The sequence below is a fragment of the Ptychodera flava genome, chromosome 10 (genome assembly GCF_041260155.1).
Source record: "Ptychodera flava strain L36383 chromosome 10, AS_Pfla_20210202, whole genome shotgun sequence".
NCBI lineage: Eukaryota > Metazoa > Hemichordata > Enteropneusta > Ptychoderidae > Ptychodera > Ptychodera flava.
This window is the reverse complement of record NC_091937.1, coordinates 1,312,255-1,335,921: the sequence shown is the minus strand read 5'-3', so window position 1 is coordinate 1,335,921 and position 23,667 is coordinate 1,312,255. Positions and strand designations below refer to the sequence as shown.

Below are 23,667 nucleotides of genomic sequence, written 5' to 3'. Positions count from 1 at the left end.
ATTCCCCCTTCATAATTTTAGTTTTGTTCAAAAGACATTAAAATAGAATATTTTCACGTATTTCTTTTCAATACACGCTGGTTTGTTGCTCATTTTCGGAAAGGTCAATGTTTATTTCATTTAATTTCCCTCATAGAGTTATCACAGGGATGGAAGTCGTTTTGAACTCAAATATCGCAAAACGTTGGGTGATTTGTTTCGCTATTTCAAAACTTTGCAAGGTGACCCCTGACTTTTATTGTTATTTTGGTAAGAGAATGGTTGAAAGAGTCATTCAGGAAAGTTTGAGCAAAAGTTTAAGTCTGTCACTTTCGAGGCCCATACTACCTTAAAAGATTACGCTGGAGCGAATGCGCTCGTATGGTCACTGCGATCGATGTATTGATACGACCTGCTACAAAATAGTATTCTTACCCTGCCTGCTTCCTGACAAATGTCAAATTTACTGCTACGCGACGTAGTTTCTGCGGACTTTCACTATCTGACATTTTTGGCAAACGGATGTTTAGCTTGCAGCATTCAAATGAAAGCGACTACTGTGTTCGATTACTTGCACAGGCCATGTTAGACTCTCCACAGTCGCTGTGCCTTGTTTTGTGCGCGCCGCGATGGGCCTGCATTCGAAGGCTGTGCTGCAGCTGTGAGCACGCGCTGCCAGACACAGCGACTGTCGGTTCTTGCAAGTATATGAATATTCATAAGGGTAGTGATGTCAAAAGAAAACCTATCTAACTGGGCGGAGGGAATATATACTAGTAGCTGATAGACTTATATACGCGGTATATTTTTATTTTTCATTTTTAATCTATTTGGTAGACTTGGTTCAAGTCGGTGAATTTAAAAAAAATAAAATCATTTATAATAGTTTCTCTTGTGTCTCTCCTATTTCGTACAAACCTATCCGGAATTTGGCAGCTCACGCCAGGTTTTCCCAGCGATTGAATGTGTCACGTTTGAGTCTGCGCAGTAGTGAGTTAGTTTCTAAACTCCGCTGTATAGCTAGTCTCGGTTACCCAGACTCCTCTGCGCTACCGCTCTCGCCGGTAGCGCAGAGGAGTCTGGGTAACCGAGACTACTGTATAGCGTTCACCCCACTCATCGCGTTCACCCTACTCATCGCGGCCACTCACCCGCGCGTTTCACATGAAAGCAAAATACAAATCATTGCGTTCACTCCACTCAAACATTCACAAATCACAGACTTGAACCAAGTCTATCTATTTGGCTATGGTACTTGTCATTTTTGTTTTGATTGACGGATGTGTGGAGTTCTATAAAGTACCCGGATCAGGCAGAAATCCGACCGGTCGCCGCGTCGCGTCTCTGAAGGGCGCGCGCGTGTTCCAACAGGGAAGAACGCGAATCGCAGGGTCTCTGCCAGACTAAGGCCATGTGAGCGCGCACATTACATGTGGTTCAATACATAGCGGCCGGCGGTATACGATATCGAACCACACGTAACCGTGTGAGTGCGCTTCTCTTTGCATTTTCCCCTCACGAAAGAGCTACATTTTATCCAGCGCACTGCAAAAAGGAACACTTCATTCAGTTGACCATAAACCAGAGCAATGACATGTAAACAACAGCGAAGAGTCAGTACAAGTGAAGTACAGAAACGCTAGACGTTAGTAAACCATCAATCAATTCAAAGCACGCTTGCTGGGAATCGTCCCGGAAATATTAGCAAATTTATCAACATCTATGTGTATTCGAAAAATTTGCATTTTCCCAAACATTCCAGCTAGGCGGGGGTGGGGGCAGCTGCCTCTCCCCCCCGCAGGCTATGGCTTTGTTAAGAAACGTAAGAAATGTAAAAGTTGACCCCCTCAAAGTATTCATTCGAAAAATGGTGACAGACACTTCCTGTCAAAATTATTGATTATGTTGCCATGCATGGTGTGCAGAGATAGCGCTGGAATTTGTCAGCACAACTTGATAAGCTTGCTTTTGCACTGTATTAGACACTATCTCTAACTTTGTGCTATTTTTTAGAATTTCGCCCCGTGTAGTTTAGGGCCTTATTCAAGTTTATTTCTTTACTTCCCGAAGGAATACTAAAGTATTCAGTATATCGCTGGTAAACAAAGCCTCCATAAGTGGCTATTCGCATTCTTGAGAAACCTATTATTTTATTATAATAAACGCTCATGGTATTTCAGCCTGTTGTTCAAGATCTAAGGCTGATGCATGAGTGCACGGTTACGAGTGTAGTGACACATAGCGGCCGCCGCGTAGTATAATGGCACAGGCGCTCCTTAGCTGGGTAGTCTGCTAAGTAGATCGATTTTCGGATCGATCTAGTGATCCCGTAGTCGATATGCCCGCCACTGCAACCTAAATAGTATTTAGGTTGCCTAAATATATTTAGGTTGCAGTGGCGGGCATATCGACTACGGGATCAATAGATCGATCCGAAAATCGATCTACTTAGCAGACTACCCAGCTAAGGAGCGCCTGTGGCAAAGCAGTATGTGGAGGAGGGCCCTGTGTTTTTTTTGGTTTTTTTTTTTTGGTGACTTCCACAGCCGAGGCCATTTATGGAAGACTGTTAGTAAAAATACAGAAACAGAGTTAAAACATGAAGACAAGACTTTAACAAATACTGAGAAAACAATGTTTTAAAACATTTTTAAAACCATTTAGATTTACAGAAAAGGGATTTTCAATGCAATGTCAATGATTCGTTTAAAAGCAAATTAAATTGTCTCGGAATTTTACTAAAAAGAGAGTCACGAACACAATTAACTCTACCAAATGGCACATGAAACAAAGTAGTACGCCGCGTTGAAAACCTTGGTACATGAAGACTAAAAAATGAAGCTAAAGCATTAACATTGAACTTCGCATTTATGCATTTATATAAAAATATATGATCAAAAATAGTCCTCCTTGATTTTAATGACTGTAAATTGTAAATATTGCACAACGAGTCAATGTCATCACTGTAAAAACCAGTAATTCTTTTATGAAGAAATGTTAAAAATTTATGCTGTACTCTTTCAATTCTATCAGACTGGTGTTTACTTATACTGTTCCAAATAACAGAAGCATATTCAAGCTTAGACCTTACCAAGGTAAAGTACAATAATTTTAAAACGTGCTCACTGTTAATACAATGGCTATTCCTCATAATAAAACCGAGAGCTTTTCTAGCACCTTGAATCATGTTATTTACATGGTCACAAAAATATAATCTTTGGTCAATAATAACACCGAGATCTCTCATGCTACTGACTCTACTCAATGCATGAGTGTCGAGTTTGTAAGGGAAAATATGAACATTTCTTTTCAATGAAACAGAAAGAACTTTACATTTAGTAGGATTAAGATTCGATAACCAAGTGTCGGACCAGCTGACAATTCTATCGATATCAGATTGCAGCATTAAAGAGTCATTATCCGAATCAATGATACGATAAATCTTCATGTCATCGGCAAAAAGTAACGAATCTGACACAAGTGTTACGGAATGAAACAATGAACAAATAAACAAACACGGAAGTGTCGTACAGAGGGCGTTCACAAACAAAGGGAAATTTACAGATCCTGCCTGCGGATGTGACAATAAGAGAAGATACCGGTAACTTGTAAGCCATTTCATGTTCTGGAAAGTAACAACGACCCAGTTAAATCAACTGCACTTTGTGGCATATTTTTGTTGCTGGCTAAAATTTATGGAACATTTGCGTTTTCTTCCAGTAGTCTCCTAAACAGCGACTAGGAATTTCTGGTAATTTATTCGTTAAGTGACCAAAGAAAGAACGCATATTTAGCGGCTTGTTGTCGTCGTTTCTTCTTCCTCGATTAAAGTTGCAGCTCACTGCTACCTTGATGCAGCTATCATTGTGTCCGTGGTGGTCGGGACCTTCGCAGGTTCATATAGTGCCATTGCATTGCATGGTGCGTTCTTGATCAAAGTGTCCACAAAGTGTGCTCGTCAGGGCGATGGCGTTAAATTGCCGTCGTCGTGCTCAGTCAGCTTGCGAAAGTTGTAATTTTAACCGATATCCAAAACAAGAATCATGTATTCAATCTGGGACGGGGCACTGGACGATTTTAGAGGTTGTTTTTTTTTTCATATGAATCCGTAGCCTACCCCATCATAGAATGCTGGTATCAGAGCGAGCATAATTGCTTCAGCTTCTCAAACAAATGTGGAAGGTGAAAACCGCCCTCAAAGGTTGTGCAAATGAAGTTTAAATTTCCAACAACATACGAGTCCAATCTGATTAAAATCAGATGTAGAGTACGGCGACGTCTTCTTATGCGTACGCGGTATACTCTCGCTGTGGCCTCTCAGAGGCGACAGCGAGAGAATACCGCGTACGCATAAGAAGACGTCGCCGTACTCTACATCTGATTTTAATCAGATTGCATACGAGTCCTATTGCTGGCTGCAATTTAGGGACTGGTCAGTTTGTTTGGCGGGGGGGGGGGAAGGCGGTGGATTCATGGGGGTCACCCTGTTTTTGACTTTGGTGATAGGGGGTCACCATGTTTTTGAAATGCCCAATAAGTGGGGGGCAGTGTGTTTTTGAATTTTGTTACGGGCTCATACTTGCATAAAATGTAGTCTGTCAGCCACAAATTTCATCATTCAGTTGAATTTTTGGCGTGCCCTTTGGGCACGTAACTTTACGACATATTTTTCAGAGCCCCATCCTAGTGCAAAACTTTGATATATCAGACATATATATATCTGAGATATCTGTATGTTTAAAATTTTTTGGCAGGCCCTTCAGGTGCATTACTTTAAAATATCAAACATATTTTTCAACATGCCCTTAATTCAGCTGCATGACTTTCATATATCAGATATATATATATCAGAGATATCTGGATGTTTAATATTTTTTAGCGTGCACTTCTGGTGCAGTAAATTAATATATCAGAGATATATGTCAGAAATATCTTTATGTCTGTAAATTGAAAGTCTGTTTTGCAAAGTGTACAAAATCATTTAAAAATCTGCAGTTCATAGGAAAAGCATGACAAGTTCCTGATACTTTTCTGTTTCCTCTTAATATGAGAATTCAGTATTGGAAAGCAACATACTCTAATATTTCACAATCACATTTTTCTTACAACAGTTCTTGACATCTGGTTATGCATAAAAAGGGTTGGAATACATTCCATCCCGGTTTTAGACACGATAAATAAAACCATGGAGAGAAAGAATAAATGAATAACTTGGGGACAAAATCTAAAGATATTCCAGTCTTGATCAGAATTCAAATGTAAACAATTATAAGGCATTTAATATGTAGAGGTGTTTTGTTGACTCAAACTAAATAGTGTTTCACCATACCTTGGAAAGTAGAACAAGAACTTGCAATTGATATACGAAACACAAATAGTGGACAAATTAAATATTAATTAAAAAGGTTCCAGTAAGGGGCCCTTAATTGATCACAGGTTAGTTCAAAGCATGAAAAATGTGAAGTCATTTTTGTTGAAGAACTTATTAGGGCTCAAATCCTACCTTTAAAACTAAAATGCAAAATTTTACCAGTGTGACTCCCTAGAGATGAACTTGTATTTTAACATATTGCTTTATCTTATCCATCTTCCATAGTTGTTCAACTCACAGGTTGAGTACACACAGACTATAGTACAGTTGAAGGACATGGGTGACTGGATTGTCAACGAAGGACCTAAATGGTTATTCTTGGTAAGTAGCATGCTAAGGTAACAAATAATGTTTTCACTGAGCTGACATATTCATATATAAGACTGCATGCAGTTCCACTCATGTAGGTTTCCACATCACTTCTTGACTTTGTTTATATTTGCTTGAAGTCTGGAACATGTCATCATAGCGGTATTTATGACATTCAGACAATGGGTTATCAAAAGAAAGAGGAATTTTACAGCTTTCATAGAAACATGCAAAGAATGAATGAAAGTTGATGTCAATCATGGCTGTTTTGTTTCGTCTGTTCAGTTGCTCTGGTATGCAATCAACATTGGTCTATGGATCGGCATATTCTTCAAATATGAAAATGGTATTGTCTATTATTACACCAATGTACTCACTGGGGTAAGTTTTATGTAAGAATCAACGTCTTGTCAATTTAAAGACCCCTGCAATTACCCTGTCCTTCGTTATTTATTCAGTGTCAATATCATAAAACTTCATGTTCAGGTGTAGCACAGCTATTGGAATGTATTCATCAACAATTCTATGTGAAATCCCGTGTCACTCAGAGTTTTTACCCACATTCAAATACCCCATCACTGTAAATTTTTATCTGCATTCAAAATGAAATAAAACTACTCAAGGTTTCTTTCAGGTGCTGAACTTTTCCAAGTTGATTGTAAATGGTGACATGTATCAACTGACACATACATTATCCTGTTTAAGAATTGTGAATAATAATTTTCAGACACAGTGGGCCTATTAGACCCATGGTGTCCAATGTTGCCACACTGTGTGTGCGTCATTCCATCTGCCTGTCCATGTATGGATTTTGTTCCAGTCATACTTAAAAATTGTTGGTCAGATATACATGCTTGGTGGTATAATCGTGACAATATCAAGATCTGATGAGATTTTGGTTGGTGTGAATCATGACAATATCAAGATCTGATGAGATTTTGGTTGGTGTGATTAACATTCATTTGCACAATTCATTGATTTATGCAATGAGTTCCATCCATATTGAGAGTTAGTGCAACAAATTTGATGTAACTGAGCATGCACTCAAATTATTCTTTGGTCTTACAGTGCAAAAAGGTACAGCTCACACATTATAAGCTCAAATGCATATATTATTTAAATATTGTATATAGGCTATACATTGAAATGCAGTGCAGTGCATTTCATCAGACCTCAGGAGTATATTGGTCATACTTTGGTCCAGATTTGCTCGGAGTTTGATGAGGATGATAGTGTGACCATATATCATTTGCATATTTAGTTAAATTCACAAATTAGGCCATTTATCAATACTTCACAGTGTTTTCTCCAGGACATGCAATTGCTCTAATTCCTGTCTGTTCTAAATCCCCATTCAAATAATCACAAGCTTGTGACATGTTGCCCTCCCACAATGAGGTTTGAGATTATGATTTATACACAGAGTATTTATGGCAGCATTCAAATTCTTGATTACTGTCTATGGTGTAACATCATACAGTTGATGTAATCAACTATCTGTAGCCACAGTAAAGTCATATAAGGTTCCTATCTGCAGAAGTTTGTGATACAGCTGAAAGATTGTCAACCAGAGTTTGCCTTCAGATTGCAAAACTGTGTTTGAACTGAAATGAATGAAGTGTGAATGATTTGTGTAGGCTTCTAATTTATTGAAAATTTACTGGTTAGAAAAAAGAAAGAAATAGGAGTGTCTTTATTTGATATTTGAATAATGGTTTAACCTTAATTTTCTAGGACCATGAAGAAATCTTAATTTGCATAACTTATATTTGCATAATGTATTAGTCCCCTCAATCACAGATCACAGCCCCCATCCCCATCTCCCCCCCCCTCTTCCCCCCCCCCCCCCGAAATTTTCAAGCATGGGCAACATTCCCCTTGTAAGGGAAACCTGGAGAAAACAATGACAGCATTTAAGGAATTGAACCAGACATCTGAGATTTATTGAACATATTTAGGTTTAGTTATGTGATAAAGCACCATATATTAGCTATTTCTGTAATTAAGGCACAATATGAATACTCTGAATGCAGTGATTTTGACCTGACCTGTGCTACTCATTGAACAAACTTAAGTCTCTTTATGCTGAAAGTTTGATGAGCAGACATTCGGATCATTAGCACATTTGCATATTATATGACTTTCTGTAATTAGGCTGTATATTGAAGGTTAATGTGGTGAAATTTAGCAGATTTCTGTGGTACATTGATGATACTTAGTTTTCATTATGCTGAAAGTATGGTTTGTATGACATGCTCCGGGTGCTGCCAACTAAGCTGTTCATGCAAAAAGGTGTTCGTGCGCAGTTTTTCATCGGGCGGGCAAATTTAAAAATTAATCAGCGGATGGGGAGAAAAAGTCAATATTTACTGTGGGTGGGAAAGAAATTTCATTATTTTCAGGCGGGGAGAAAATTTTCAACAGTGGGTACCGGAAAATACGTAGAGGGAGGGGAAAGCTGTGGTAAACGTTGATGATAGAACTTGAGTGGAGATTAAGCGCCTAACTTAGAGGGGAGTAATGTTCCAAGGTATACTGCTAACTGCTGGCACAGTTTTGTGTTGATCTGGATTGCCTCGTGGGCATCTAGTTCTAACGGGGAGTTTCAGTAGTGGGGAGAGGGCAGTGGGCATCAAAATTCAGTAGGAGGGCACATTTTCCGTGTATGCCAGTGGAGGGGCAGTTATGAACATCTCTACTTCCCCTCCAAATTTTAGGTCAAGGTCAAAAATATGTAAAATAGGTATATCAGCCTTCAAAACATGTTTTGTGATGATTTTGTGAAATTGATTAAATTTACCAGTTGGCTGCATCTGATGCTCATTATTAAATTGTTTGTATCTTTAATAACTTTCTGTAATTGGTCATACACCAAAACAGAATAAACAGACTTTGATTGGACTTCTACAATTATACATTGGTTATATACTCAACTTTAGTCATTTTGGAAGTTTGACGAATGTGACTTATTATAATTAGGTCACAAGCATATTTAATGACTTTGTGTAGATAGCTATATCTCAAAAACTAAATGCACTAAATTTAATCAGGCTTCCCAAGGTTCCTTTATGGCACTTAATTTTGCTTATGCCGGAAATTTACAAGCATGACATCTTGATGAATAGCTTATTTACAATTTTAAAGAAATTCTGTGATTAGGCTATCTATCAAAAATGAATGCACTGAATTCTTCTGTGGTACATTAGTTTTACTTATATTTGGTCATGCTGAAAGTTTGATGAGTGTGACATCACACTGGAAGTTCATTTGCATATTCATGAATCTCCTGTGTTGACCATAAAGGGACAAAGTCGGCCATTTTTACCTTCTCGTGTCTATTTATAGACAGAGAAGGTATTAGAGTTAAAAACCAGTATGCTGGTGTCAACTACTTCCGTCTGTCAATACTTCCGTCTGTCAAGATCCGTTGACGTTATATGCCATTGTGATGGGTCATATCATAAACTGGTGGGGGTGTTCGTGGTTCAGGTTGAGGTGTAGGAGAACGATTTTGAGCTGTGACAAAAATCAAAAGGGACTTAGCAGCATAGCCACAGTCTTACATGTAAGCTTTCTCCAAGGTTCTTAGTTGACTACGATCTATTACAGACTACTGAGCTGACGTTAGGGGTACTCACTTTGTGTTTGCTCACCCTGTGTGCGCTAGTGTTTGGTACTGAGTTGCGTGGATATCCCCTCATGGCCTCACGTGATATGGGCCTGTTGCATAATCTGCAGATGATCATATGCCTCTGAGTCTGAAAACGGTCATTGTGTAAGCCTGTCGGCATTTTCCTCGCATTTTTTCTCATTTAACTTTGCAAAATATCGGCGAGTACCTCAATATTTCAAGATAACTCTTTCTTCCCAATCGTTGCCTTGAGTTTCAGAGTCATATGAACGAAAATGAGTGAAAGTTTTAGACAGGAAAATCGGACGTCGGCCATGTTCAATGTTACAGTACAATCAGAAGTTTATGTGGAGGAAATAACTAACAAACACTATTCATGATGCCCGCCCTCTAGAGGCAGACCTTCCTATATGAAGTACAACATTTGATGCTTGTGGAAAGCTTGACCACACAAAGGAGCACTTTAACTTTTAGAAAATGACATAATGAATAAGAAGCTATTCTGAAAATGTCAAATACTGAGAAAAATGCGCAAATATTCAAAATAAACAGGTTAACTGACTGGTCAGCTATAAAAAAGCAATGAAAATGTTTATGATCAAAAGTTTTTGAGATGCGCACATTTTAAACAATACAGAAATTATTAACATTATAAATATAAGACCAAACTATTTTTTCAGGGATGGGACAGGCTGGAAATGAGGGATGAGAGACAAAGGCACTCTTATGCTGCATGTGGATGCAGCCACACCATTTCATTTACAGCATACTTATTCACTGTGTTGTGTTCAAGTTCCATATTGTACTGACTGTCATACAAGGATAACATAAGCAAATCAAATCAAATTAGAAAAGGATCAATGCTGTTGTGTGGATTTTGCTGAACACGGCTGATTTTAATATTTTGCCCACATATTTGGTATCCAGCAAAGGCATATTTTGATGTAAAGTCAAAATTAACACTACATTGCTGACAATATATGTTACCGTTTCTGTATGAACTTTATTTTTTTAAATTATAGAAAGTACTTCGAACAGATTAACAATTATCGTGATGTCAACCCATGATTTTACATCACAAAGACTGTAATTCTGCCAATTTTTTTTATTTTTCAGTCATTTTATAAATTTTGCACTGCACAAGATGATTGAACAAATTGCAATGTTTGAATCTGTAAACTCAAAGAATAAAAATCCTTTGGTCACAGATTAAATTATTTTTTGAAAAGAAATTTACTCTTAAACACTTTTAGCATATATCTTTACACGGTCATGTATTTCAAGGAAAATATGCCTATTAAAAACAGTAATTTCTTCACTTTCAATTTCTTTTGAATACTATGACAATTATCAGCCATGAGGTTTTACAAACACAAGACCAGATAAGCATTTTCATCATTTCCACAGGACTCTTTGGAATATCCCTTAAAAACAGTTAAAAGTGACTTAAAATGATCACTTGGTATACATTTAATTTACAGATGCCAGGTTGTGTATTTCACATGCACTCAGGTCAGTAGGGAAGTGCATCATTACTATTTTGGACTGTTAATTCTTATTTCTGAATTATTTAACCTTTTTTCCACACTGAACTATCTTTAGGCAGTTTATACTGTAGCTTAGAATTTTTTTTGATTGATGTATTTAATCATCTTTTGGGTTCTTTGGGTCCATATCTCACCTCATGCCCCTACATCATCAACTATTTACCAATAACTCCATGCCAACAACCAATTACCTGACCTGGCCACACATTAGAGAAGGTACAGCGTCATTGACGGTATTTTTCATGAATTTTGTTTGATACGAGACACTATCTGAATGAATAGGTGACTATGCATATATTCCATCTTAGTTTTAGACATGATAAATAAAACCATGGCGAGAAAGAATAAATGGTCATGACCATTAACTCTGCTGTTCTCTGCTGTGAACATCTGCTTGTGAAAAAAAACACACAGTGACACATCCTGCTTATAATTATATGGCTCCAGATCAAGGACGCAGTGTTTGGGATTCACCCAAGCTTACTATCAATGCCATTTGCTGAAATTACTTTTTGACAGTCAGCTTTGCATGCAGACCTTGATGACCAATCTTGTTCTTTGATATACTGTTCTTTACTGCAAAAGAGCACGTATTTCAGAAGGACATTTCAAATACCTACAAGCTGCAACAATCACAGAGTCATTTGCCGACGACAGTGTTTATTCACAGTCTCTCTCGCTCACTGTGACCTATTGGCTAAATAGCGGATTGTTTTTGTCACGTTTGTGCCTCCATGTAGACTTACTTGCCCATGGACTGTGGGCATAGAAAGGAAGAAACTTCAGCAGACTGTCATGTTAGTATTGAGGTGATCGCCAGATTGAAGCAATATACTTTGGCGACTGACGCGTACATTGTGGGTTAACTGCATGCTGTGTATGCGCGGTCCTCTGGTCATGACTGCCTGAATACGCCGTACGATACTGTTTCAATCCGACGAGACATACTTCTACTTTTTTCAAATCACGTCTGAATGAAACAATGGTGAGACTAAGAATTTCATCCCCAGAAATCTGATTCACTCCCCGGGTATATGTTCCAACCTGGGCTTCGTCCATATAAAAATGTTCTGCAGTAGTTAAGCTCTGCATGGCAGGGCTGTGTGTTACTGGCTATAGGCCTCCAGTAGCTAGTTGGGTGCTATATGTCTTGGGAAATCAGTCTTGTGGTTTAAGCTGTACTTGGAATTGGAGTATGATAGTTCAGCCTCAGATTACCATTTGATTTGTCTTGATTTTCTCATTGGTAGCCTTCATTAGGAGTTGCCAGAGCCAGTGCTGCCTGTTTAAATTTCAACTGCATGCTCATTCTGTTACCAGTCTGTAGAAATCTGGTCTCCTACCTGCGTGGATCATGTGGGGTAAGTGTACAACATACATTGTAATAGTATAGTTGGGTTTATGGTTTGACCAGCTTCTCACCTTGGAGTCACACATTGCCAAAATGAGTGCAAAAATATCACAGAGGCTTGGTATAATTCACAGGATCAGGTCTGCTTTACCCCAGAAAACTGCCAAAATGTTAGTTACATCTGTAGTATTGCCAATATTTGATTATGGGGATATCATCTGGTCAAACTGTACTAGTAAGCTATTGTCAAAACTTCAAATACTACATAATAGAGCAGGTAAATTGATTCTAAATTGTCACCCACACACCCTGTCATGTAAAGTAAGGCAAATTCGCTAGCAGAGAGAAAGATTTTCATATCTGTTTGATGGTGTATAAATGTTACCACAGCATAGCCCCACCATATTTGTTAGATTGCTTTACACGGGTTTCCAATATTCACAAGTACACGTTTCAGCAATTCTAACAGTGTATACATTCAACCAGTTCATAATATTATGCAACACATAAATTCACTTACAGCGGTGGAAACGTATGGAACTCATTGCCAGAATATGTAAAACAGGCCAAAACTTTTAGACATTTCAAAACCTCTTACAGAGATTCTTGTGTATTCTTGTGACAACATGGTTCTATTGTATTTTTATATGATACTTTTGTAATTTTTTGGATTTGTTTTTGTTATTTGTCTGTACATGTTTATTGACGAGAGTGTATGTTGTTTTTTAGCTACTATAGACTATAGTCTATAGAAGCTATTGGGATGGGTATCCGTCCGGCGTCCGTCGTCAGTCTGTATGTATGTATGTATGTATGTATGTATGTATGTATGTATGTATGTATGTATGTCCGTTTGTGAGGCGTCCGTCCACTCAAATATCTTGAGAACCGCAGTACTTACTGATTTGATATTTGTTGTGTAGATGAAAAATACGATTTTGAGAAACTATTTTTTTTAATTTTTTGATATTGTTGAAAATAGGCAAATTAATGCCAAAAAAGGTGTTTTTGGTAAAAATCTTCTTCTTCATAACGCTGGTCAGACAGCTTTGTTATTTGGTATACAGGTCCCTAGGGGTAACCCAACTTAGACTTGTTCAAATTGTGATGAAATGTGCAAATCTGTATTTTTAAGGAATTTTTTTGTCATTTTTGGTCAAAATTTGACTTACATTGTATGTAATTCTTGTACTGTATAAACCCTATCAATTCACCCAGAAAAAAATAATTAATATAATTTTAAATAATTGAATTAATTAGGAAATCATCAAAGCCAAAATAATTTTAGTGTAGAATTATCAGAAAGTTCAACTTTTTTTGACAGTTCATAGTGAAATGCTTACCATCTTGGAGGATTAAAACATGTAAAGGCAACTTTCCTGAATCCCAACTTTGACATATTCTGAACCGTCATTTATTGTGCCCTGTATGTTATCTAAAAGAAATTGCTCAAAATAGTCAATAGAGATAGAGATAGAGATAGAGAAAGTTCTAATTTCCATTTATGGTTGACTTGGTAAGGATAAAATAAAATTACTTTTTGAGGAAAAAAATAGAGTGGTCAATTAAAAGAGTGGTCAAAGTGATAGGGTTTTTATGGTAAAGCTGGGCTGTATAAAGATTCCTCATGTGCTATTTATAGCAATTATGCAATCTGTGTAACAGTGCAATGAAAGTGTAACATGATTCCTTATAATGCTTTTGATGACCTTGAACTTCTTAAGTTTCAAACCTTTGTCTCTTCAGTGTGCTTTCTCTGAGTATGTACAGTCTCAACTTATTAAACAGAACTCAATGTTAATCAAAGATATCCACCTTCTTCATCAATACATGTGTCACAAAAGGTTATTCTCTACATAACTCAACAGAGCTCTGTCAACTGTTGAGTTGCTTGTTCTTTCAAAACCGCTGGTCAGACAGCTTTAATATTTAGTTTACTTGTCCGTAGGATGACCTTAGTGAGATAATTTCATACAGTCAGGAAATACTTAATTTTGTATCCATGTCTATAGTAGCTTCAGGGACTTTGGCCCTATGTTGTTTTTATTGTGTGGGGGCCTCAATGGAAAGAAGCTGACCAACCTAGGCTTATTGAAATACCCTGAAATAAATAAATAAATAGTTAATCTCAAAATTATATTTGTACATTTTATGTGCACTATTACAAATTGAAAATGATGTTTGTAGTGAACAATGTGGCAAAGCTTGTTTTTGTTACAGATTTTATTTTCAATGATTTGAAAATTACACACCATTTAGGAAAAACTAGATACATAACAGCTAGTACAACATGAACTTGGAAACACCCATTCACATACACTTTCAGTATGAGGGACTGTCAGTGTACATATGCTGAAAGCAAAACTTTTCTGAAAGTTAATAAAAATAAAAATTGTAGAGTCCAGTCATCTTGCAGGAGTCCCTAAACATTTGCTTTGTTCCTTAACTGTGCATATGAACTCTGACACAAATTTGTATTTTCCAGTTCTGCAGAAGAAGTATTCGTCGGCAGCTAGATAAAAACATTTCTTTCCACAAGGCAGTCGCTTACATGGTATGCCTTCACACTGCTCTGCATGTTGGTGCCCATTTTTTCAATTTTGATGGATTTATGAAGGCTTACTACAGTGAAGAGGAATCATTGGCATCCAGGTTGAGTAGTTTACCAACAAGTGAAGGTGGTACATGGCTCAATCCAATCAGAGGTGTAGATGGGGTGAGTTTTTACAGCACTATCAGAAATGGAAAGTGATAAGTAACATAATTGACATAGCCAATGCCTTCATTGATGTAACCAATGCCATCACTGATGTAGCCAATGCCATCTTCATCATTCATGTAGCCAATGCCATTACTGACGCAACCAATGCCTTAAGCGAATGCCACCATTGATGTAGCCAATGCCATCATTGACATAGCTAATGCCATCATTGATTTAGCCAATGCCATCATTTATCTGGCCATGTCATCATTTGTCTGGCCCGGTCATTATTGATGCTGCCAGAGTCATCATTGATGTTGCTAGTGTCATCTTTTGTAGCCAGTGTCACCTTTGACATAGCTATATAATGTCATCATTGATGTCGCCAATGTCATCAAGTCAATTAACACACTTACCAGGTTACAATATTAGTAAAGGTAGGTGGTATTGCTGATACTTAACCACACCAGTGAATCTGTATAGGATAAAGCCCGAGTATGAGGGCTCTTCTGGTATATAAAGTCCAACCCAACGATAAAATGTCGAGGCCGCAGGCCGAGACATTTTATCGTAGGGTTGGACTTTATATACCAGAAGAGCCCGAGTACGAGGGTTTTATCCGACTTAAAAACTATCGCCCCTAACTGATATATTTTCGTTTTCAATGTGTTTACGTCAACCGTCCCCTTTGTCAATGTAACATGTTTAGGATATGAATTAAAACTTTTATTTGTGAAATAGCCTTCCAGTGTAATGGAACATCCTATAAATGCCCTAGGGCACATTATATAAATGCCCTAGGGCACAGCAGATTTTGTGTTGCAGCTGGTTTTTTCCGCTGTGTTACCAAATTTGAATATTAAAACGTACCAGATGTCTACAGAATATGACATGTGCACTTTTGATTGGACAGTACTTTACTATGGCGCTGTCATTCGTTTCTGGAATTTGGTGACCAAGGCTTTACAAGTAGATAAAACACCCTGAATTGAGCACTCTGATTGGTCAATCAACAGTAGATAGTTTTTAAATTTCATTTTAAGGCAGTCTTTTCACACAAACCATGTATATGAATTACAATGAATTACATATCTTAAGGCCAACTTAGCTAGCATCAAAGTGTCAATGGTCTGACTTTCTAATTTGAGAATATACAGAGATCAAGACATCTGTAGTCTAACAGCAAAGCTTACAGTGATTTGACCACAATGTGAGTGGCTGTGTCTTACCAATTGTTGTAGTAGAAGTTGTAGGAACAAGAGTGTAAACAGCCTCTGCAGGCAAATAACATACAAATAAAGCGTTGTATGTCTTTATTAGTCCCTGCGGACGCCGTCCGGCGGGGACTTATAGATTGGGTCATGTCTGTCCATCAGCAGCCGTTTCTCTGTTACCCCTGAGCCGATTTTCTTCAAACTGTGTGCAAGGATAAAGTACTATGCCATATATATAGCTGTTATATGATACGATCCAATATGGCCACCGGGCAGCCATTTTGTTACAAATTTTTCATTTTTTTGAACCATAACTCAGCTATCCCTGAACTGATTTCGTTCAATGTTGGTACACAGATAAAGTACTATGGCATATATATGCATGTTAATGTATTTCGCAATGTGATCCATTATGGCCGCCGGGCAGCATTTTTGTTACGGTTTTGTCATATTTTTGAAGAATTTATTTCGTGCAAGCCCAGCTAAACTGACCTGATCTCAGAATGTATTTTGTGCAGACCTTTCGTGTAATAAATGTAGAAAATGTATTAAATGTAAAGAATGTATTTCGTGGATGAATAAATGTAAAAAAATGTAAAACGTGCAGAATTCTTGACTACTGGCCATGGACGGGACATTGACCGATGTCGTATATATGCACATCAATTTGTTTCACAACATGTAGCAATATCATATCAATTATTGAATTTTTGTAATTAGGCTGATATGCCAAGAAATAATGCAATAAATTTCATGAAACTTGGTAGAGATGTTAAGGTAACATTGCTTTAACAGTGAATAAAGACATGTATCTGTGTCATGCTAATTAATTTGTAATTGCATATGTAAGAACTTTCCTAATTAGAGTTATATGTCCACAAATACTGCATCAAATTTGATGAAACTTGGTACAGATGGTGATCTCATAGTGTTGTATATACAATTCAATGACACATAGTGGTATTGTTGAAACTAATGCTAATTTGCATTTACATGATGAATTTTTGTTGTTTAGGGTGAATGTCTGGAAGCACTGCATCAAACTTTATGAAATATGGTACAGGTGATAATCTGTCAGTGTTATGACAGGATGCAAAAATGTTTGGCAACATCCTGTCAATTTATTACTAACTGACTCATTGAACGACCTTTTTTAATTATATTGCAGTATTTTTAATCACAGACCTAATTAATGAAGAGGACTCTATCCTCTCTGAGGACTTGCAATCAAAGTGCCCATTAACAACTGGGGACTGTGTTATCAACGATGACTTGTTGCATGACGGATAGATAAAGCATTTCATTCAACATAAAGTACATACAGAATAAATACAAAATATTATTTTTTGTTTGATAGAGTTACATGCAGGCTGCTAGAGTTACATGCAAGCTGTTTTTCTACCTGAATTAAAACCATGTAATACTTCAGAGAAAGAATGCATGTATAATTGATGCATCGTTCAATTCACCAGTGTCAGTTGATTATTTGGTTGATCAATGAATTTATTCCAGACATGAACTTTCCTTCTGCAGAAGTATTCTATGTATTATAAAAAAAAATTTCAACATTGTATAAACAAGACAGAAACTTAGCCATTGAAACAATGTTTAGAATACAAAATATTTTTACTTTATTTTCAAATCATATAGAGGAATGTTACCTGCAAAAGACAACTTGGAATAATTTTGTATTTGATTTTCATTAAATTTATTTTTCACTCTTTCTTTCTCTCAGTCAGTGCCATTTGGACTAGGCTTAGTTGAAATCTGTTTCACAAAAGTTGCAGGATGGACAGGAGCCATCATTACGATAGTACTCATCATCCTGGTAACATCATCAACAGAAACAATAAGGTAGGACAGCTGACAATGTGATAATTACTCCCCACGGACACCGTCCAGGGGACTTATAGGTTTGGTCATGTCCATGCGTGCAGGCGTGCGTGCGTGCGTGCGTGCGTGCCTGCTTACATTCACGCAGATATCTCAGAGATGCCTGGAACGATTTCATTCAAACTTGGTACAAGGATTACTCCTTATGTCATAAATATGCACGTTGATTTTTTTTGTGATCCGATCTAATACGACCGTGCGACAGACATTTTATTTAAAAAGCAGGGACTATGTCATTGACAATGACTTTTTTGAAAAAAGCTCTATTTCTAGAGCGATTGCACTAAATTTGATGAAACTTGGTAAAGATGTTCGTTACACAGAGCTCTGATAGCACACAGTCAATATTGCACAATTAATTACCAATTTATATATTTGATGAATTTTTGTAATTAGGGTGATATTCAGAAATACTGCAGCAATTTGATGAAACTTGGTTCAGATCTTTAGCACACAGTCTGATAGTAGTGTACAAAGACACTTAGCAGTGTGTTGGGAATTCATTACTAATTTGCATATTTAATGAACTTTTGTAATTAGTGGGCTCTCTCCAGAATCACTGCATCAAATTTGATGAAACATAGTACAGATATTTATCTCTCAGAAGACATTAAGCAATATCATGTCAATATTAATTGCTTATTTGCATATTTGATGAACTTTCATATTTAGTGTCATATGTCTAGAAATGCTGCATCCAATTTAATGAAATGTGACACAGATGTTGATCTTCCAGTAGTGTTATGGCATGCAAAGATAAGTAGTAGTATCATGTCAGTTAACTGCTATTTGCATATTTAATGAATTTCGTAATTTGGCTGATATAGCAAGAAACGGTTGATCAAATTTCATGAAACTTGGTACAGATGTTGAGCACACATTGCTTTAACATTGAGTAAAGACACTATGCATTGTTATGTTATTTAATTTTTAATTTACATATTTAATAATTTTTCCTAATAAGAGTGATTTGTCCAGAAAGACATCAAATTTGATTAAACTTTGTACAGATGTTGATCTAACAGTGCTGTAATACAATTCATTGACACTTGGTGGTATCGTTTATGAAATTTGGTACATGTGATAATCTGTCAGTGTTATAATAGAATGCAAAAATGTTTGGCAACATCCTGTCGATTAATTACTAATTGACTTATTTACCTTTTGTAATTGGGTTGGCAGCCCACATTGGGTTTACATTTCCACCACATTATAACTCATCTTTAATCACAGACCCAATTATTGATCTGGACTCTGTCCTCTCGAAGGACTTATAATCAAAGTACCCATTAACAAGTGGGGACTGTGTCATCAATGATGACTTGTCTAACAGATTTTTCTTCTTTGTCACACAGGAGGTCTTATTTTGAAGTATTCTGGTTTACCCATCATCTGTTCATAGTATTTTTTGCATGTTTGCTGTTCCATGGAATAGAGTAAGTAATTCTACATTTTGTTGACAAGGTCCCTTTTGAGGCCACTTCATGTTCTATACCGATAGAATGTACAGAGTTGAATTATCATACTAAAACACAAAACTTAATGCTTTCCAACTGTATTCAATTTCTTACACGTGAAAAAAAATTTCACTCAGCAGAATTAACAAAAAACTAAGTTAAAGCAGCTTTCCTGTGTAAACAATATAACAAAGCCAAAATTTCTAAAAGCTTGCCAAAGCGAATGGAAATTTTCTGAGTAGTGTGCCAAATTATTGTGTAGATTTTTAAAAGAAATATGAAATAAAATATTTGTGATGCAATGACCCTGAAAATCTGTCACAATCAAACACTAGCTTGTAAACTGTAAATTTAATGTTTAATCAGACATGACAGAACTAATCCAGACAGATCAAAGCCATGAGAAATAAGAGCAGAATTACCCACAAGCACTATACAGTACAAAATGATTTTTCTAGTTTAATATTTCACTGAATGTCTAACCGTGCTGTGATTGCTTAACAATTGGTGTGCTTTGAATTCAAATTGTCTCCTGGTACTTTATTTAAATCTCTGACAGACAGAATTTATACTCAACCATAAAGACTACTGCAGTATTTATGCTTTAAGTGATTTCTCAGTTATCAAATAAAAAACCAGTCATGATAGGCTTGTTGTACCCTTGATATGAAAATACTTTACCCATAATTATTGCATGCACACTTATGGAAATAATACAGTGAAATCTTTTTACAATTTTTAGCTCATATTTGGTATTTATATAAATACCAAAAAGAGCTTATATGATGAGTCGGTGTGGCGTCTGTATGTATGTGGGTATGTATGTGCAGATGTATGTCTGTCACACACAAAGGCTCCCATACCGCCAAAGCTACCATCTCAGTATTTGGTGTACAGGTAGATGCAGGGGTTGAGATGTGACGTTGTTCAAATGAACATGTCAGTGTCAAAAATGTGCAAATGAGGTAAGAAAATGGGAAATCCTGCAAATGTGCAGGAGTAGTGGCATGCCAGTGACTGAAACAGGCACTCCACTGACCTTTAGTCATTTCCTGTCATTGTTTATGAACTGTTACACATGAACAGATCTGCTCAAACCATAGACAGTAGAGGGGGAAGACTGTCTATGCTCAAAGTAAGAGGGGCTAGCTGTTTATGCATGTTGCTAAAGTTGACCTCCAGTACCTAAAGTTTCAGACCTTATTTACTTTGTCATTCTTGTTTTTCTGGTTTAAATATTTCTTGTTGTTTTTCTGGTTGTACTGTGCAGAAATCATTGTCATAACATCAACGTAGAATTTTCCTGCACTGAACAGATAGAAACAACATTTATTGTTGATCTTTGGTACCCATACTGGTATGTACCAATTCTGATCAAATTTGAGCGACACCGTATAATTGCGTTTTTTTTTATGGAGAAGTCAATTTAAATCCATTACCGGTATGTAACAGAATTTCCTCATGTATGCATTGACAGTTTGTCACATTGTAGATAGCATTCATTAAACGTAGTCTTTTTCAGTTTTTAGCATTATATCTATGCCCTGTCTGTTGCATTTTAATCAGTCGAGCTGAACCAAATGACTGACTACAAATACACAGTTACTGTAATGGTTTGTTTACATGCCTGTGAATATGAATAATAATGTTAACATCATAACTTTACAGTTAAAATATAAATTGTGCTGTGTACAAAGATGATAATCAATCACAAAACAAAATTGAACACTTGTGGGCCAAGTTTAGACACTTTTTCCAAAATATCTCCCGATTTGCCAAATTTTTACAGTGCCCGTGATAGAGTGTCGTGCATTTCACAAGTTCTTGGACCCTGTTGTCTTTTGAGTAGGAAATTTTCATAAATTTTAATGGTTTTCTTGGGTTCGTTGCAGGTGTGAGGAAAGCCAAAATTAACGGGCTCGGCATGCCCACCTGTTAATTTTTGGCTTTCCTCTCACCCTTGCCCATAAATGAACCAAATGAACCTTAATGGTCGGGGCATTGCCTATTATATCTATAATATCTTCAGTGAGTGGATTTGTTTTCACTACGAATAAGGAGATCAAAAATATTGATGTGTAATTTACAGTGTCCACAATATATGATTTCATGTTTATTCTCCTTCATAGAGGAATAGTGCGTTCACAAACTAATACTGACGAGCATAATCCATATGAATGTCATGATAAAGATTGGGGACCTGACCAGGAATGTCCTGAACCACAGTTTGCTGGAAGTTCACCAACTGTAAGTTATCAATCCCATAGAAGTTTGTCATTGTACTATGTTTTCACCACTATTGAACTCATTGTCGGCTATTAAGCCCCACCTTTTTAGTCCCCACGGACACCGTCCGGGGGGACTTATAGGTTTGGTCATGTCCGTGCGTGCGTCCGTCCGTCCGTCCGTGCGTCCGTCCGTTCACGCAGATATCTCAAAGACGCTTGGAGTGATTTCGTTCAAACTTGGTACAAGGATAGTACCCTACCTCATACAGATGCACGTCGATTTGTTTCACAATGCGATCAAATTTGGCCGTGTTAGAGGACTTTTTAGTTTTCACCTCCATAGACTCCCATGTATAAGGCAGTCCATAGACTCCCATGTATAAGGCAGTCCATAGACTCCCATGTATAAGGCAGTCCATAGACTCCCATGTATAAGGCAGTCCATAGACTCCCATGTATAAGGCAGTCCATAGACTCCCATGTATAAGGAAGTCCATAGACTCCCATGTATAAGGCAGTCCATAGACTCCCATGTATAAGGCAGTCCATAGACTCCCATGTATAAGGCCAAGAAAAATAAAAATTTAGTTTCTCATCGTATTCATATTGCAAAAAGGATGCAGTGACACAGTTTTTAGTCCCCACAGATAAAGTCCAGGGGGCTTATAGATTGGGTCATGTCCGTCCATGAGTCCATCCATGAGTCCATCCATTCACGCAGATATCTCAGACACTTTGACAAAATGTCACGTGACCTTGGTGACCTTTGACCTCAAATATACATATTTGTGCATAACTCAGTAACCACAAGTGCTACACCCTTCATATATGGTATGATGGGACACCTTATGACGCCACATATTGTACCTCATTAATTATGTGCATATCTAATTTTGAGCGAGCCAATAGAGCTAGAGGTCTGATTTTTGGTGTGGGATAACTTAGCAATACAATTTTTTTGACAAAATGTCACGTGACTTCGGTGACCTTTGACCTCAAATATACATATTTGTCCATAACTCAGTAACCACAAGTGCTACACCCTTCATATATGGTATGATGGGACACCTTATGACGCCACATATTGTACCTCATTAATTATGCACATATCTAATTTTGAGCGAGCCAATAGAGCTAGAGGTCTGATTTTTGGTATATAGGGATAACTTAGCAAAACAATTTTTTATCACAACTGGAAGTTGTGATATAGAGGTGGTTTCAACCGGTGTTTGATGTCGTCCATTTCCATAAACGACAAAAAGTCAAAAACTGCTGAACAGACTGCGTTGATATTTGATACCGATACATAGACTGGTTCCAAGGTTCCAATTCGGAAAAATGGAGCCAAACGGAGCGCCGGTTAGATAGTTTTGGGAAATTTCTAACCCCCCTTTTTATCTAATTGATTTTAGGGGTCTTTCATATATGTAGTTTTGGAATGTACACCAATCCTGCATTGTGGACTGTTTTATGAGTTGTTGAACAGAAATGAGGTTTTGATGAATGTTAGAAATATGCAGGATGGCTGATTCGAAGTATAAGAGATTTCTATGGTCTTTTGGGCATCAAAAGCATTAAAAAAAACATATTTCATAGTTTAGATTCTCACTTTTGAGATGACCCTAGGCATTTGTTAAGTAAACATCCTTGAGTCAATATACAGACTTTGACATTCCAGAGATTAAGTATCCACAACCTCACATGTTACAGTCTTTCACTACAATGGTATGGCCCAAACCCATTGTTATCAATGGAGAGTGTGGACCTGTCTACAGGAAATTGGGGTGAACAGGTTAGACAATGACGTTACAAGTTGTAGGTTAGTTATCAAGGTAGCACCAGCATAGAGTCCTGAGCATCTGTCCATGTGTTCTCACAGCAAATTACAGGGAAAAAAATTATTTGAGAAGTTTCTCTTCTTTAAATAGAAGTATATTAATTTAAACCTGTCATGGATAGATTGCTCTCAAATGATCTGAAACACAG

At 37.1% G+C, this 23,667-nt stretch overlaps 1 protein-coding gene across 5 annotated transcripts in view; it reads left to right on the top strand.

Moving 5' to 3' along the window:
* The first annotated feature begins 3,474 nt into the window (after positions 1–3,474).
* Positions 3,475–23,667, top strand: part of LOC139141706 (cytochrome b-245 heavy chain-like) — a 35,474-nt gene continuing 15,281 nt past the window's right edge. Inside the window, exons 1-8 of one of the 5 annotated variants that reach the window (XM_070711310.1) lie at positions 3,475–3,587; positions 5,576–5,671; positions 5,945–6,040; positions 12,088–12,198; positions 14,674–14,904; positions 17,839–17,957; positions 19,352–19,432; positions 21,583–21,700. In XM_070711310.1, the coding sequence (XP_070567411.1) occupies positions 5,627–5,671; positions 5,945–6,040; positions 12,088–12,198; positions 14,674–14,904; positions 17,839–17,957; positions 19,352–19,432; positions 21,583–21,700 (801 nt within the window). In that variant the 5' untranslated portion in view covers positions 3,475–3,587; positions 5,576–5,626. Of the gene's footprint in view, positions 3,731–5,575; positions 5,672–5,944; positions 6,041–12,087; positions 12,199–14,673; positions 14,905–17,838; positions 17,958–19,351; positions 19,433–21,582; positions 21,701–23,667 lie in introns of all 5 variants that reach the window. The other 4 variants (XM_070711312.1, XM_070711311.1, XM_070711313.1 and 1 more) reach the window with 4 other exon arrangements.